The 16,772-nt window shown below is 48.2% G+C and overlaps 1 protein-coding gene across 14 annotated transcripts in view; it reads right to left on the bottom strand.

The window, feature by feature from the left end:
- LOC135971337 (SH3 domain and tetratricopeptide repeat-containing protein 1-like) overlaps positions 1-16,772 on the bottom strand; it is a 52,097-nt gene that overhangs the window by 9,070 nt on the left and 26,255 nt on the right. For 3 of the 14 annotated variants that reach the window (XR_012413947.1, XM_073993910.1, XM_073993911.1), the window contains exons 4-6: positions 16,513-16,723; positions 1,639-1,819; positions 312-462 (exon numbers count right to left, since the gene is read on the bottom strand). Coding sequence is in view for 7 of the 14 variants with exons in the window: in XM_065546510.2 (XP_065402582.1) it covers positions 429-462; positions 1,639-1,819; positions 16,513-16,723 (426 nt within the window). In the remaining 7 variants the exon portion in view is untranslated. Of the gene's footprint in view, positions 1-311; positions 463-1,638; positions 1,820-2,341; positions 3,076-14,622; positions 14,712-16,512; positions 16,724-16,772 lie in introns of those variants that run through there. The other 11 variants (XR_012413946.1, XR_012413945.1, XM_073993907.1 and 8 more) reach the window with 8 other exon arrangements.

Genomic DNA, 16,772 nt, shown 5'->3' with positions numbered 1-16,772 from the left:
TATGGGAAGATGATGGAAGAATGGATGGATGATGGATGGATGGATGGAAGGATGAGCAGGTAAACAGATAGATGATGGAAGGATGAATGGATGGGTGGATGGACAGGTGAATGGATGGATAGATGGGTGAATAGATGGATGAGAAAAGGATGGATGAATGATGGATGGATGGATGGACAGATGGATGGATGGATGGATGGATGGATGGATGGATGGATGAACAGGTAAATAGATGATGGAAGAATGAATGGATGGGTGGATGGACAGAAAGTGAACAGCACAGGGGTCCTCCTGCATCCCTTGCCACTCACCTGGATGTACAAGTCCACCAGCTCGCTCTGCTGCAGGCTGTAATAGATCTTCCCTGCTTGCAGCCAGGCACGCGCCTCCTTCTCTTTCTTCTGAAGATCAATGAAAATCCCCAGACTTCATTTAGTGTAGTCCAGAGTGGATTTGTAGGCCCTGGAATCAGACACAGGTGTCAGAACAAGGGCTTTCATCCTCCTGGAACCAGTCTGCCTCCTCCTGTGGGTCTGGTGACAGATGAATCTGGAATGTGCGGACTGGGAACGGCCCCCTTGTGTGTGCAGTGTTCTGCCCTTCCCAGGGTGCTGGGAGGGCCAGGGTGAACACACACAGCATGGAAAAGATGAAGGACATCCTTCTGAGGGAATTGGGCATCATGCTGCCCTGTGGCAGGAGGAATGTGCTAGTCCATCTCCCCTGCCTCCCAGACATGGCCTGTGTCTTCTCCAGACGCACCAGGAGCCGTTAGTGTTCAGAGGCTATCTGGGCCGATGGTTCTCAAGGTGTGCAGGTATCACAGTCACCCGGAGGCCTGTCCCTATAGCTTGCTGGCCCTGCCCACAGAGCTTACGGCTCCACAGGCCTGGGGCAGGCCCTAGAACTCCCACTTGCCACAGGCTCCTAGGTGACATGGATGCTGCTCTGCTGGTCCAGGGACTACACTTTGAGAAGCATGGCTCTAGCACACTGGCCCATTTTCCTTCTGTGAACCTGAGGCCAAGACTGGAGCCAGTCTCCCAGGTCCCCATGGAATCTGGCTCCTTCCCTGCTCTCTCAGTAAGTCTGACACTCGAGGGGGTGTGACTGCAGCAATGTCACTGGGCCCTGTGGGTGGGGTGGCCAGGGCCATGGTTACCCCACCAGGTCAGGATGCTTGGGGGAAGCCGAGTAGGCCACATATGGGATGTGAGACCTTGAAACCCTGCCCCAGGGAAGCAGGTGACACAACTGGCTCTGTCTTCTGTGGGAGAGAAGCCACAGGTGGCTGCTGTGGTCACATTTAAGGGGACAGATGAAGGCCAGGAGTGAAGATTCGGGGCAGTCAGAGGTCAGATGACAAAAGCCACCATAGTAGGAAGAACAGCCCAGAGAGCACGTACTGCCTCTGCTGGGGTGGAGATGACCTTTGACCCAACAAGGGAGGCTCAAGCTGGGACTCACGGGCCAGCAGCAGCCCTGGAACGACCCCAGGCCCACCAGCTCAAAGCATCTGATGCCAAGGAACCAAATGATCAAAAGGAGAGGGGCTGCTGGGGTCCTGGGCCAGCTTTCTTGTGCCCCGCTCCTTGCCCTGCCCATCCCCACCTCCACCACTGCAAAGCCAGCCCTTACCGCTCGGTACCCAGGGACAGGTAGAGCTGACTGATGGTCTCCAGGAGCTGCCCCTCCAGCACCTTGTCGGCCACCTTGCGGGCCAGGGAGAGCTGGAGCTCATGGTAGATGACACGCTGGGCCTCACTGGGCATGACGGTGCCGTAGAAGTAGCACAGCCGCTGGACGGACCGCAGCTGGCCTGGGCAGAAGACAAAATGGAAGACATTAGTCTCCCAGCATCGAAGCGAGGCTGGCTGGGCTCGGAGGACCCTGCGCCATGCTTGCCTCTTTCACACCTCTGTGAGCCTGGGCCCCATAGGTGGGGAGACTGAGCACAGACAGGCCATGCACCCATTTCAGGACAGATTCCGAACACACAGTTACATGGGCACACCTTGGTGCAGATGCTCATGGTAGAGGCCGGCCTTCTTTACAACTCCCAGGGCTGAGGTCCTGGCCAGGCTCGGCCCCTGCACCAGGCCATCTATTTCTGCTTCACAAAGCCTCTCTGGCCAGGACCAGGGCCGCCTTCAGCCTGAGCTGATGAGGCCAGGGGCACAAGTAGCCCCTGTCGCAGATGGAACCCTGAGAGAGCAAAGCCAAGCGTCATGTCTGCCACATACGGCATCATGTTGGGGGAACGGGGTTCAAAGCTGGGCCCTGGCGTTCCCACACATGCTTCTCTCATGCATCCAGGCTCCCAAGCCACAGGCTCACTGACCTCTCCCAAAGCCAGGGCGCTGGGAACAGTGGAAAGCTTCTGATTTTCTAGTGCCAGAAACATTCCGGAGATTAACACAGGAAACCAGGTACGCCAAATGGACAGCTGTTACACACACCACCCAACAACAGCTGAATACACAGTCCTCTCGAGCACCCATGGGACATTCCCCATGACAGACCATGTGCCAGGCCACAAAATGAGCCTCAGGGAATGGAGAAGGTCTGAGACCAAAGCAGAGGTGTTCTTCAGCTGTACTGGCATGAAACTGGAAATCAACAGTGAAGGAAATGTGAGAAATTCAAAAATATGTGGAAATTACACACTCCTAAACAACCAGTGAGTCAAAGAGACCATCAGGGAAACTGAAAACTAATTTGAGAAGAATGCAAACAAATGCACAGCCCGGGCCAGCGCGGTGGCTCACGCCTGTCATCCCAGCACTGTGGGAGGCCGAGGCGGGAGGATCGCTTGAGTCCAGGAGTTTGAGAACAGCCTGGGAAACATGGTGAAATCCCGTCTCTATAAAAAAGTAAAATATAAAAATTAGCCGGGTAGGGTGGTGCATGTCTGTAATCCCAGCTACTCGGGAGGCTGAGGCATGAGAATGGCTTGAACCTGGGTAGAAGTTGCAGTGAGCCAAGATTACACCACTGCACCCCACCCTGGGCAATAGAGCAAAACTCTGTCTTTAAAAAAAAAAAAAATAGCACAGTGTATCAAAAATTCCAACATGCAGCTAAGGCAGTGCTGAAAGGGAAATTTATAACTGTAAATGTCTACATTCAAAGACAGAAGAAAAATCTCAAAAACCTATCCTTCCACCTTGAGAAACTAGAAAAAGAATGAACTAAACCCAAAGCAAATAAAAGGAAGAAAATAATAAATATGAGAGTGGAAATGGGAAGTAAAAATACAGAGAATGGAAAAACAGAGATAATCAACAGAACCAAAAGTGGGTTTTTTTAAAATAATAACAAAATTGACAAATCTTTCACCAGACTGACCAAGAAAAGAAAGAGGGACACAAATGACGGAAATCAGAGACTGAGCACCATGGCTCACGCCTGTCATCCCAGCGCTTTGTGAGGCCGAGGTGGAAGGATCGCTGAGGCCAGCATTCAAGACTAGCCTGGGGGAACATGATGAGACCCCATCTCTAATAAAAAGAAATAAATAAAAAATTAAAAACCCAAGTTTCTAAAATGAGAAATGAAAGAGGAAACATTATTGCCAACCTGACAGAAATAAAAGGATTCCATGAAAACACTACGAACAACTCTACACCAACAAATCAGACCATCTAGACACAACAGCCAAACTCCTAAAATGACACAAACTACCAAAAGTGACTCAAAAATGACCCCAAGTAAGCATGTGGGGTATCAGCGCCGCCCTCGGTCTCCTTGACCATTCAGGGCAGGGTGGGGAGATAGGGAGGCATGATCCCCGTTCCCTGGCCTGCATTTCCAAGTCTGAATCCCCCAGCACCCTGGGGACGGCCTCGTAGGAGGAGGTGCCACAGGCTATTGTGCCAGGAGCCACGGGAGGCTGCAGTGGGGGTTGGGGCGCTGGATTCCTGGAGGGTCTCCTTCCAGTCAGAGAATGCCCCTGGGGAAGAAGCCTGGGTCTGAACCCCCCACCCCTCCTTGGGCAGATATGTGGGACCGGGGCCCCTTCACATGGTCCTTCCCAAAATCTCATCCCTCCTAGGGCCAGGAGTGGGTGCCAGGCCTGTGCTGGGAAATGGGCAGATTTGGCCACAGCCCCTGGGGCTCTGGTCCAGGCCACAGGAGGCAGCTCTGAGTGCTCTCACTATGCCATGACAAAGCACTGCAAGGCAGAGGGGACCCACAACAGTATCCCTTGTCTCGGCCATTTCCCTGGACTCAACTTCCTCATCTATCCTCTGCGGCCTAGATTTCGGACAGCCCTGCCCACCTACTGTCCATTCACTGCTCAGTCTGCAGTGACTGTTGGATAGCACTCCATGGCTCCCCAGTGCTCTTGGGGAAAAGGCCAAGCCACAGCCTGAGGCCCCAGGCCCTGCTTAGCTCTCCAGAAGAGCTTCTCACCATCCAGCACCCAACCCACGCACTCCTAACTCTGCACCTCCCTGCATAAGCCCTGCTCACTCACCCCCGCTCACACCGCACTTATCCCCGCTCACACTTCCGCTCACTCACCCCAATCACACCTCCGCTCACTCACCCCCACTCAGTCATCCCCGCTCACACTCCCACTCACTCACCCCATCACACCTCCGCTCACTCACCCCCACTCACTCATCTCCACTCACACTCCCGCTCACTCATCCCCACTCACTCACCACCGCACCCCACTCATCCCGGCTCACACTCCTGATCACTCACTCCCATCACACCTCTGCTCACTCACCCCCACTCATCCCCGCTCACTGACCATCACACCTCCGCTCACTCACCACCACTCACTCATCCCCGCTCACTCACCCCCACTCAATCACCCCCACTCACTCACCGCCCCTCACACCCCCTTTGTCCCCGCTCACTCACCCCCACTCGCTCACCCCTGCTCACACCCCACTCATCCCCGCTCACACTCCCACTCACCCCCATCACACCTCCACTCACTCACCCCCACTCACTCATCCCCGCTCACTCACCCCCACTCACTCACCACCACTCACCCCCACTAGCTTATCCCTGGTCCTTCACACAGGCTACACCACCAGCCCCTCCACCACCACCTATTACTTGACTAAATCCTCTCAACCCTCTGGTCCCAGACTAAGAGGCTTCCCTAACCCGGGGCCAAGTGCTGCCCCGCCATCACGCCACTCACCCTTTTGTGGCTTCTCTGGCCTAAAACTCACATTCCCACGCTCAGTCCCTGCCACCCGAGGACCCCACAAGCCCCATTTATGGGTGGGGCCTGGCACACACTGCACAACGAGCTGCTTTTGCATGAACTGCTCTGCGGCTTCGGGCAATCACCCGCCCCGTGTCCTTTGTGAAGTGGGATGACAGGTGCTCAGCCTGCCAACACACCAAGCAGATAAGACGGGCACAAGAACCGGCGTTCAGGGCCTGGCTCATGGAGGGGCCCCAAGTCCCAGCTCAGCAGAGCCTGTCTTGATCCCAGGGTTATGGCTAGGGATTCCCAGCACGCAGGACTTTCCGTGCTCAAGGCAGCATGGTCCCTGGGCAAACTGGGAAGAGCTGGCTGCCCCAGTAGGGCAGAGGGCCTGGCCTTGCATGGGAACCGCCTGTCTCCAGGGCGCTTGCCAACATCTGCTGCTGGCCATGACTCAGCACTTTCGATGGTGGAAAAACCACCACTTGTTTCTGAATCACAAACCCCAGGTGTGCCCTGATGCGAGTGGCCCCGGAAGGTGAACAGGAGGAACCGGGGCACTCACTCTCCACATGGCCCATCTCCACAGCGACTGGAAGGGCCCACTCATAGTAGCCCTTGCCCTGCTGGGCCGGACCCTGGTGGGTGCAGAGGTGGCCCAGCTGCAGGAGCACGTGGGTGAAGTCCCGGCCACACTCCCTGCAGGGCAGCCTTGAGAACAGCCGCACGGCCTCCAGGAGGTGGTGCTGGGCCAGCCTGCTGGCACCCGCGTGCAGGCACAGGGTCCCGAAGTTGGCCAGCACCACTGCCTGGTTCCTCCGCTGGCCCAGGTCCTGAGCCGCCCGCAGGGTGCGGTAGTAGCCCTAGGCTGCCTGTCTCATCCGGCCCAGCAGGGCAAGGGCTACTATGCCTTCAGAGCCACGTCTCTCTCTTGTCATCTAACCCATTTAAACTCTCCTTTCAAACTATATGCCAGACCTAACCACTTCTCACCTTTCTCATCATTTCCAACCAGGTCCAGCCCTCATCACAGCGCTCTGGGTTACTGCAAAAGCCTCCCAATCGCCAGGCACAGTGGCTCATGCTTGTAATCCCAGTACTTTGGTAGGCCAAGGCAGGTGGATCATCAGAGGTCAGGAGTTCAAGACCAGCCTGGCCAACATGGTGAAACCCCTCTACTAAAAATACAAAAAATTAGCCAAGCATGGTGGTGGGTGCCTGTAATCCCAGCTATTCGGGAGGCTGAAGCAGGAGAATCACTTGAACACAGAAGGCAGAGGTTACAGTGAGCCGAGATCGTGCCATTGCACTCCAGCCTGGGTGACAAGAGCGAAACTCCATCTCAGAAGGTTTAAAAAAAAAAAAAAAAGCCTCCCAACCTACCTCTCTCCTTCCACCTTTCACCCTACCCTGCATTCTACCTTCCACTCTCAAACATTTCAGAAAAAAAAAAAAAATTATATCCACAGAGAGAGAAAGAGAAAGTACAAATGGGGTGAAATGTTTGGGGAATCTGAGGGAAGAGTATATGGGAATTCTCTGTACTATTTTTGCAACTTTTCCATAAGTCTGGATTATTTTGAATTCAAGAGTTAAACAAAGAAAAAACAAAAACCAAAACAAAAACAAAACACTATCTCCATTTGTGAATCCATCCTGTCTTTCCCCTGGCAACTGAAGGATGCTCTCAACTAAGCACATCTATTTTTTCATGAACACTAAAAGAATCCTTGCCTAGTTTTGACTTTCTGTGCTTGGCAGTAGAATTTCATATATGTGTGTGTGTACATATATGTGTGTGGTGTGTGTGTATATACAGAAAGGGAGAAATATATATGTGTGTATATATATAAATATATTGTAAATTTATAATGGTAATGTGTATATATATAAATATATGTGTGTGTTTAGATATATATAATACATACCCCATAGGCTGTCCTTAACCAGTTCTAAACTTAGTCAGAAAAACACATACCTAAGCAGAGAATTTCAAAATAATAAGATGAATATTTTGATAGAGGGATGTGTTGCTATGGAACATGCTGCTAAGACACAAAACCTCCTAGATGGGGCAAAGAATGAACGAAGTTTTGCACCTATAGGCACCCCCTCTGATATCCCCTCAAACGTTTATATTTATATGCATTTGCTTCCCCCAGGACCCCCGTTTCATAAGGGTTAGTCCTAGAGCCTAGCAAGTTCCTACTACAGCTGGCACACATATGCCATTCAAGAAACAGTGGCTGAGTGAATGACGAGTTAAGAACCATTTGTCAGCCAGTGCTCAGTAATACAAAATGCACTGGTATGCAAACTATATTTTTGTTGAAAGCAAGGGCAGGTTCACAAATTATCTTTCCAGAGAAACCAAACCTCAAAAGCTTCTTTACCCTACTAAAGCACGTTATAAGAAGCTCCCCTTATATAAAAGAAAACCTCCTCATTCGTTATCAATGGCATGGAAACCTAATAAGCCTTCACCTCTGATGACATCTCTTCCATCCCCAGGGCTAGAAGAAGGAGGTTCTGGAAACCCTGGTAGTTGTGAAGGTGGCTCCCAGCTCTGACAGTCTTGAACCCTGCGGGTGCGGAGGTCACAGCAGAAGAACAACAGAGGGAAGCATCATCAGGCTTTGAATATGTTTGAACCAGAGATGGCAAATAGGCTGCAGCCAACTGAAAACACCAGAGATTCATGGTGGCCACCTGAGGGGTTGTGCTCTTAAAAAACAAAAATAAAAATTAAAAATTAAAAAATTAAAAAAGGAAGGGGTCAAGAATCCATCAGGTCTGACTGAGATGTGTATCAGTGACTAACACCTCATATGGCAAAAGTACTCCGGTGCGCTTTGGGTACTCACAGCTTCAGCAGTATTCAAAGGCGTGTGCTTCCCTAAGACTAAGCCACGGGAATACCCCCAGCAACAATGCCAGGAGAAACGTCTAACATGGATTTGGCTAGAAATACAGTTGTCTTTAACAAATTAACACTGAATAAATCCTGACTTACTAGAGCCTGCGAGAATGACATTCTCAATAACAGTTATCACTACAATCTCCAAACATCTGCAATCCTGCAAGGAGGAACTGTGACAGCGCAGGCCACGTGTCCAGACGGCTTGCCAGACTGCCTGTCACAGAATAAAAGAAATGAAACCCCCCCTAAGAATGTCTTCACTCACATTTAGCCAGTTGTTCCTTTGTGTGCATCTCTTTGCTAAAATGGCCATTCTTCCCCACAGCCTGAAGTCATACGCTAAAATAAATGAGACTCACATGAAGCCAGAAACGTGCAGATGCCAAGGAAACCAACACAAACGAAATGGGCTGGAGAGTGTGGCCAGGAGGATGGTACTTCCCAGGAAGCAATTACTTCATCTCTGCCCATGAAGCAGGCAGCTGTCACTGTCCCCCAGGCCCACGCCAGCCACTCGAAGTAGGTTCTAACCAAACTACCTCCAACAATCAACATAAATACACCACACAATTGGCTTCTGAAAGGACACCTTGCAACCAACAAGAAACTGCTAGCACAGCTTTGAAAAACTGTGCAACTAAAATCCTTGGAAAGGGATCAACACTGCCACATTTTGACTCAAATACTGTTTCGTGGTAGCACTGCAATAATTCACTGAAACAAAAGAATGAATGAGGAACATTATATAAATGAATATAAAAGAATGAATGAAGAATGAACATTATATAAATGAATGTTTATATAGGAATCAGAGGAAGCATGACTAATCATTTAAAGAAATAGGTCAAGAAACTGCTAGGTTCAGATGCTACCGTGAGACACTGTCAGGGCCTTAGGCAAATTCACTTCTCTTGGTCCTGTTTCTAGGTTCATCAAAAATCAGCTTCGGATTAGGGAATCTGTTGCTTTCCAATGCCTTCCTTCTGCGATTCCAGCCCAGATTTTAGGACTGCTCTCCCACTTGGTATATGAAAGCACTTTCTATGTACAATAGCAAGAGTACATTTCTGTGTTGAATGCGGTTTGGGACCTACTCTATGAGGCAGAATATCATCATGTAATTTTAAGCATGACAACAAGGCACACTCTAGATAAGGATAACACATAAGGCATGGCCATACACCTGTGTGTGCCTGGCAGGGAGATGGGGAAGTCTCATTTAATGAAGCCGGGGTGCCTGTTGCACCTTAACATCCTCAGTCCACATCAAGTTCACAACGTCCTTCTGACATCAAACCACAGGTATCACATACTTTTCCATACTTTCCACCCAAGATTAAAATATGCAGAGCACACCGTGATAAAGACGCCTCCATCCCCAGCATGTGGGCTCACATTCTGTAGAATTACATACTTTCAGGGCAAAATGGTGACCAGGTTGTAGTGGCAAGCAAGACTGGGCTCCGTGGGGACAGCAGGCCCTGCAGCAGCCACCACTCCAGTTGCCACAGTCTGATGCAGCTGCAGAGAAGCTGTGGCTGAGGCCATTCACTTTGTGAGAGAACCGCACAGGAGGGAAAAGGTAGGGAAGGTAGGGAAGAGGGCAATGTCAGGCTTCTGAGCCCAAGCCAAGCCATCGCATCCCCTGTGACTTGCACATATATGCCCAGATGGCCTGAAGTAACTGAAGAATCACAAAAGAAGTGCAAATGCCCTGTCCGGCCTTAACTGATGACATTCCACCACAAAAGAAGTGAAAATGGCCGGTTCTTGCCTTAAGTGATGATATTATCTTGTGAAATTCCTTTTCCTGGCTCATCCTGGCTCAAAAAGCTCCCACACTGAGCACCTTGTGACCCCCACTCCTGCCCACCAGAGAACAACCCCCCTTTGACTGTAATTTTCCTTTACCTACCCAAATCCTATAAAATGGCCCCACCCTTATCTCCCTCCACTGACTCTCTTTTAGGACTCAGCCCGCCTGCACCCAGGTGATTAAAAAGCTTTATTGCTCACACAAAGCCTGTTTGGTGGTCTCTTCACACGGACGTACATGACAGGCAGGTGCAGAGCCAGGGAAGGATCTGTGATGAGACCAGAAAGGAATGCGCCTCCCTGTACACACACTCGGAGTTTATGACAATGTGGGTAGGGGGCTGAACTGGATGCCTGAGAACATTCCTCCAAGTTCCTTTGCTGATTTTCTAAATATTGGTGTAAACTCTGAACTCAGAAAATTTTTTTAAATCACTTCAATCAACATCTTTGTCTGGTGCTCAGCATCATCATGTCTACATGATTATCTAGAAAACCAACTTCAGTTCTAAGGCTCACGTCCTCCTACAGTGTCCCAGGGATTTTACAAGGGAATGCACCTCTCATTCGCATCAAGAACACACACAACTACCATTAAATAAATGCTTAATTTGCTTACACAATTTTTTTAACACCCAGATTTGAAATACAATAGAGAAGACAACTTTTTGATAGCTCTGCTTGCCAACTGGAGAAAATAACCTGCCATGATTTCTAACCAGTCAACCACCTGTCTTCCCTGGCTGCAGTAGGAGCAATCTTTCTGAGCTCAGGATTAAAAAGAACCTAGCTGGTTAAGGGACAGATAATCATCAGTTCTCAGCAGGCCTCCTGGGTCCCAAATCCCCATGTGATACGTGGAAGTAAAAAGCTATCAATGACCAAGCATCTGGACGCTTATCCCACCTTGCCATCTGCTTCTCCTGCCATGCAAATATAAAATTAATAAGCCTGCTATTAGAGAACAGAGTTGGTGCTGCATCTGTCTTCCTAAAATTACGGATAATTACCAGCCCACAATGGCTTCTAATCAGATTTGAGTGGTCCCTTAGACAGGAAGCTAAAGTGCCTCAGCCCTAAACTGAGAAGAAAACAGAAACTGGAATGTTCTAGGTTTGATTTTTTTCCCCCTTGTTCTAAAGTTGCTGTCCCCAAATCTCCTTCTACTGTCTTGTTTATAAAATGTATGAGAAACAGGGAAATTTAAAGACACTATAGAAATGGCCACTTTTTCTAGGTACAAACTTCGTCAACATGATTTTCAGCTGCTGGGCTTTTTCTCCACAAACTGTGAGCCTGGAGTACATTTTTCTCCCTCGTGGTTACACATTCAGAGTCAGGGAAAGTGGCTTTAGCAGTAAAGAGGGGAGTGCAGTGAGAAGTGACCGGGCACTGAGAAGGGCAGACAGGGACTCTACCTCGGTGGCCTGCAGCATTCCTGGGCCTCGGCCTTTACTTTTCTATCTGTACAAGGGATCTAAAGGCCCGTGATTCTAGGCCACGACAGCTCTTCATACACACATACGCAAATATCACACGCCTATGTGAAAAGCTGTGACACTTGGCTGATTTCCTGAAGAAGTTATCTTGTATCATTTCTACTCAAGTACTCCACCTCCTTCCAGACAAGTATCTGAGGATGATGGGCGATCCCACAGCAATGTGTGTAACCTCTCCTGCTTATGATCCCTGTTCACATAGCATTTTCCAAAAGCATTTGGTGTGAAGTGCCAGAAGAAAGAAGAAGAAGGTTCTTTTAGCCCATTCATTCATTCATTCATTCAACAAATATTGACTGACTAACTACGTGCCAGGCACTGGTGATATAACAAGGAACATACATATTTTTGTAGGTAGAGACAGACAACCAAAAAGTATGTTAAAGAGTGATCAATGCTGTAGAGGAAAATACACCAGGAAACAGGAAAGAAGAATACCCCTAGCCACCCTACACTGGGGTGATGCTAGCGTTACAAAATGGAAACAGCGGCCGGGCACGGTGGCTCACACCTGTAATCTCAGCTCTTTGGGAGACTGAGGCAGGCAGATCATCTGAGTTCAGGAGTTCAAGATCAGCCTGACCAATACGGCGAAACTCTGTCTCTACTAAAAACATAAAAATTAGCTGGACGTGGTGGCACACACCTGTAATCCCAGTTACTCAGGAAGATGAGGCACAAGAATCACTTGAACCTGGGAGGCAGAGGTTGGAGTGAGCCGAGGTCGTGCCACTGCACTCCAGCCTGGGTGACAGAGCAAGACTCTGTCTCAAAAAAAGTAAAAATAAAAATAAAATGTAAACAGAGAATAAGATACCAAAAGAAAGAACGTGAACGATTAATTGTAACAAAAGCCTTTGTAAGCTGATACTTTCCTTCCTGGATCCTTTTACCTTACAAATGGAAAAAAACGGTGGGTAGGGGTAGCATCAAAATTATGGTGATGTTTTAAGATGGCTTTGGGTTTCAGATATCTGACAGCCATACTCATGTACTTCAAGGAGAAAGCTCTAGCTCTGTAAGCCATCTGGGCAATGGTTTAATGTCTTTTTTTTTTTTTTTTTCCCAGAGGATTTTTAAAGTACAGGAAAACGTGTGTGTTTATTTGGCTGCTCTGTGCCCGCACACGTGCAAACTGTGCTAACAGGTTTTTCCATGTTTTGCTGAATTTGCCAGCTTGCCATAAACAGGCTTCCATGTCTTAATTGTCTATAAATAGCACGAACACACAAAAATGCAAATCAAGACAAGCTGTCCCTTCAACTGCTGCTGCCATGATGACAGCGAGCGACAATTGGCCAAATCAATACATGGAGACTGAAGCTGTCCGGCAGAGAGCACAGGGCCGACTGCTTTTCCCATAGCATTTAAAGAAACAAGCGGAAACAGCTCTCCACACAGGACAGACACGTCCTTTGTTCTTTGAATAAATGCTGCCAATGCCCAAAATACTTTCTCCATCACACTATCTATATGGAATTCAAGTTCCTTCCAATACCATGAGTAACACCAGTGATAGACTATGTTTAGCCATAATGACCCATTAGCATTCTTTTTCCTCTAAAATGTTGAAATAATAACATTGAGTGTGCACTCACGAGGTGCCAGGCTCTGAGTTTGATCTCGTTTAGTTCTCATTGAAATCCGGTAAGATCAGTACCATATTCTCTCATTTTTCATAGATGAGGAAACTGAGTCATAGAAAGGCTAAGTAAGTTGTCCATGGTCACAGGTTATTTAGGAACTTTTCTCCAAACTTTCAAAAGTTAACTACTGCCACTATTACTAATGGGTTTCTGTTTGTTTGTTTTTCTTTTTTTTTTTTTTTTGAGACAGGGTCTTGCTCTGACCAGACTGGAGTGCAGTGGCGTAATGATGTTTCACTGCAGCCTCGACTTCCCGGGCTCAAGTGATTCTCGCACCTCAGCCTCTCCAGTAGCTGGGATTACAGGCATGAGCCACCACACCTGGCTAATTTTTTAATTTTTATTTTTTGTAGGGATGGGGTTTCACCATGTTGCCCAGACTGGTTCCGAACTCTGGGCTCAAGAGATCCTCCCAGGTCGGCCTCCCAAAGTGCTGGGATTACAGGTGTAAACCACTGTGCACAGCCCTACAAATGCGACTTGTACAAAGTCAGAGCAGTGAGCAGGAAGAGAACAGAGACTTCAGTGAGTCTCCTGGCTGTTGCAACACCATATCCCTCCTCCATACCGTAATGTGTCTACACCCACCAAGCTCCTAGATGTTGAAGGCAGGCCAGCTCAGAGCCGAAACAGCAGTAAAGAAAGAGAAGATGCAGACATGCGTCTTGATTTCAGTTCGAGCGTGCGTCTCTCCCCTGCAGCTGCACAGGCAGAAACCAGGGGCCTGAGTCTGAGGCAGTGTGTTTGGTTCCTGGCAGGTAATCTTTTGGGAGACCATCCCATACAATTAGTGTTACACTTCTCAAAATGGAAGTGAGACTTTTATAGAAAAATCGATTCCATTTGGGAGAAAGGTCTAATAAAACTACAAAAGGATAATACAACAACAAATTAAATTCATCTGTCCAAACTGAAATCCCAAAGCCCTCTGGGCACACAGCTGCTTTTCTGAGCTGAAATTCAGCTCCAGCTAAGAAACAGGTCAACTTTTCTAAAAAGATTCTTTTTCACAAGCCTTCAATAAAAATTCCTTTCCCTCACTTGTCATTTTCCAGATTTAATGGCTCCGTTGGCCTTCCTCTTATTTAGGCCATGAGCACTGACTGCATGTCTGCTACGGCTGGGACTCCAAGGGAGGCACCCTAGGGAACACAGATGACGGCAGCACAGCGACACCCTCAAGGAGCACACACGGGGAAGGCAAGATGATACCATGGCAGCCTTCAAACAGAAAAGAACTTGGCCTCCATACCCCGTCTCATTTCTAGAAAACAACGATGCTGAGTCAGTAACATTTACCGAACAGCCTGCAGTGTGAAGGCAGGCACGAGGGGGCTCCATGCGGGGAAGAGCACCTTCAGAAGGGGGCATGCAAGCAACGTGCAGGCAGGAGACACTCCCACTCACAAGGGCCAGCCTGGGGGCCTGCAGAAATGCCCATGCATCTGGGAGGAGGGAGAGAGGACAAGATACTTAAATGCTCCAAAATGAATAGAAGCATCCCAAGAACCTCCCCCAAAATGGGGCAGGGATTTACGAAAGACCAAACCGAGCATGCGCAGTTACCTGAGCATAGCGCCACCAGAGCGAGCTATCAAGGAAGAAACAGGGTCACTAGAAGCCTGAGCCTCTACTCCCAGCTCTGCAACTCATTCACCCTATGACCTTGGTGAAGGCTCTTAGCTTCTGTGAGCCACAAGAGAATCACGGGAAAACAGAAGATATGAAAACTGCTCTGCCTTTTTCACAGAACTGCTGAGGGAATAAAATCAGATAATGGATTTTTAAATTCTCTGTGAATTACGAAGCAAAATACAAACGTATGAAATCATTCTTACCATTAATAACAGCACTGTAAAATTAAGAGCAGAGTTAAGACAACAGCATTTTCCACCCCCCGACTCCCGAGAGAAATAGTGAGTCCAGCTGATGTATTTGGGCAACCCCAGTATCTAGGCTTTGAGAGCCTCAAACAGCTCAGGAACTCTGACAGTATCACTCCAGCCCAGTGCTCATTAAGTTCTCCAAGACAGCCACTGACATAAAATACTACAGCTTTTTCAGCTGGGCTTGAAGCCCTCCTCCAAGCTCACAGCACAGCTAAACAATGAAGAAGAGGTTTTCTGCTACTAGGCTCAAAAGCTGGCTTTTGTAGATTCCCATAGAAAGAACATTCAAGGCCAGGTGTGGTGGCTCATGCCTGTAATCCCAGCAATTTGGGAAGCCGAGGCAGGAGGATCACCTGAGGTCAGAAGATCAAGAACAGCCTGGCCAATATGGCGAAGCCCCGTCTGTACTAAAAATACAAAAATTAGCCGGGCATGCTGGCGGGCACCTGTAATCCCAGCTACTCGGGAGGCTGAGGCAGGAAAATCGCTTGAACTCAGGAGGCCGAGGTTGCAGTGAGCTGAGATCACGCCACTGCACTCCAGCCTGAGGGACAAGAGCGAAACTCCATCTCTAAGAAAAAAAAAATAAAGAAAGAGCATTCTTTTTTGCTGATGTTTAATTTCCTGTGCTTAATACAGAGAAATCATACAACACTGAAATCCTGAAAAACATATCATAAAAAGCATTTAGTGACTGAAAAGACATTCAATATAACCTGTAACAGTGAGTTCCCCTCCTCTTTCCAGCGAGCTCCACTAATGCTGTGACCCTTAACAATGCTTTCACTAACACAGAGAAAATTTAATAGGACCGCTTACCCCTCTCAGCTGACAGCTAAACCAGTGCTTCTCCCTGGGCTCACTAAAGATTGCCTTTACCTAAAACCAGGCTGCAATGACCCTGTAGATGTTGACTAACAATTTCAAAATTCCCATATTCTTTGTCCACTCCTAAGGAAGGTGAACTGAAGCCAGGTGTCTCCAAGTCAGAACTAACAGAGGCCGTAAACATCAATGGCCCATCCCCTTCTTTGACAACCAGGGGATCTAAAGCTGAGATTATGGAAGAAAACAGCCTGCTTAGGAACAAAGCGGAAACCAAAGCCTAGTCACTTAACCTCTGGTCCAGAAATCCTGTGACAATCCAGCACCCATATAGGATGAGTCTCCCTAACCAGAAACTCCGAAATCCACAACTTTTTGAGTGCCGACGTGACGCTCAAAGAAATGTTCATTGGAGCAGCTCAGATTCTGGATTTTTGAATTCAGGATGCTCAACCAGCAAGTGCAATACAAATATTCAAAAATCCAAAAATGCAAAAAAATCTGAGACACTTCTGATTCCAAGCAGTTTGGATGAGGGATATTCAACCTGCATTTTTTTTTTTCCTCTAATGAAGGAAATTAAAAATGAGGACCGAGCAAAGTCATTCAACCCATACTAAAGTCATTCAATAGTTTAATTAGTACCCATTTAAAGTTAAGTGCTACCCGCAGATATTTAAAAGGATGAACACATACATGCCTATAATCCCAGAACTTTGGAAGGCCGAGATGGGAGGATCACCTGATGTCAGGAGTTCAAGACCAGCACGGCTAGCATGGTGAAACTCCATCTCTACTAAAAATGCAAAAATTAACCAGGCATGGTGGTGCACACCTGTTATCCCAGCTACTCGGGGGGCTGAAGCACGAGAATCGCTTGAACCTGGGGGGAGCACGTTGCAGTGAGCCAAGATCACACCACTGTACTCCAGCCTGGATGACAAAGCAAGACTCTGTCCAAAAAAAAAAAAAAGAAAAAAGAAAATTAATTTAAATTGTGTT

The sequence above is a fragment of the Macaca fascicularis genome, chromosome 6 (assembly GCF_037993035.2).
Source record: "Macaca fascicularis isolate 582-1 chromosome 6, T2T-MFA8v1.1".
NCBI classification, from domain to species: Eukaryota; Metazoa; Chordata; class Mammalia; order Primates; family Cercopithecidae; genus Macaca; species Macaca fascicularis.
This window is presented reverse-complemented; position numbering and strand designations above follow the sequence as displayed.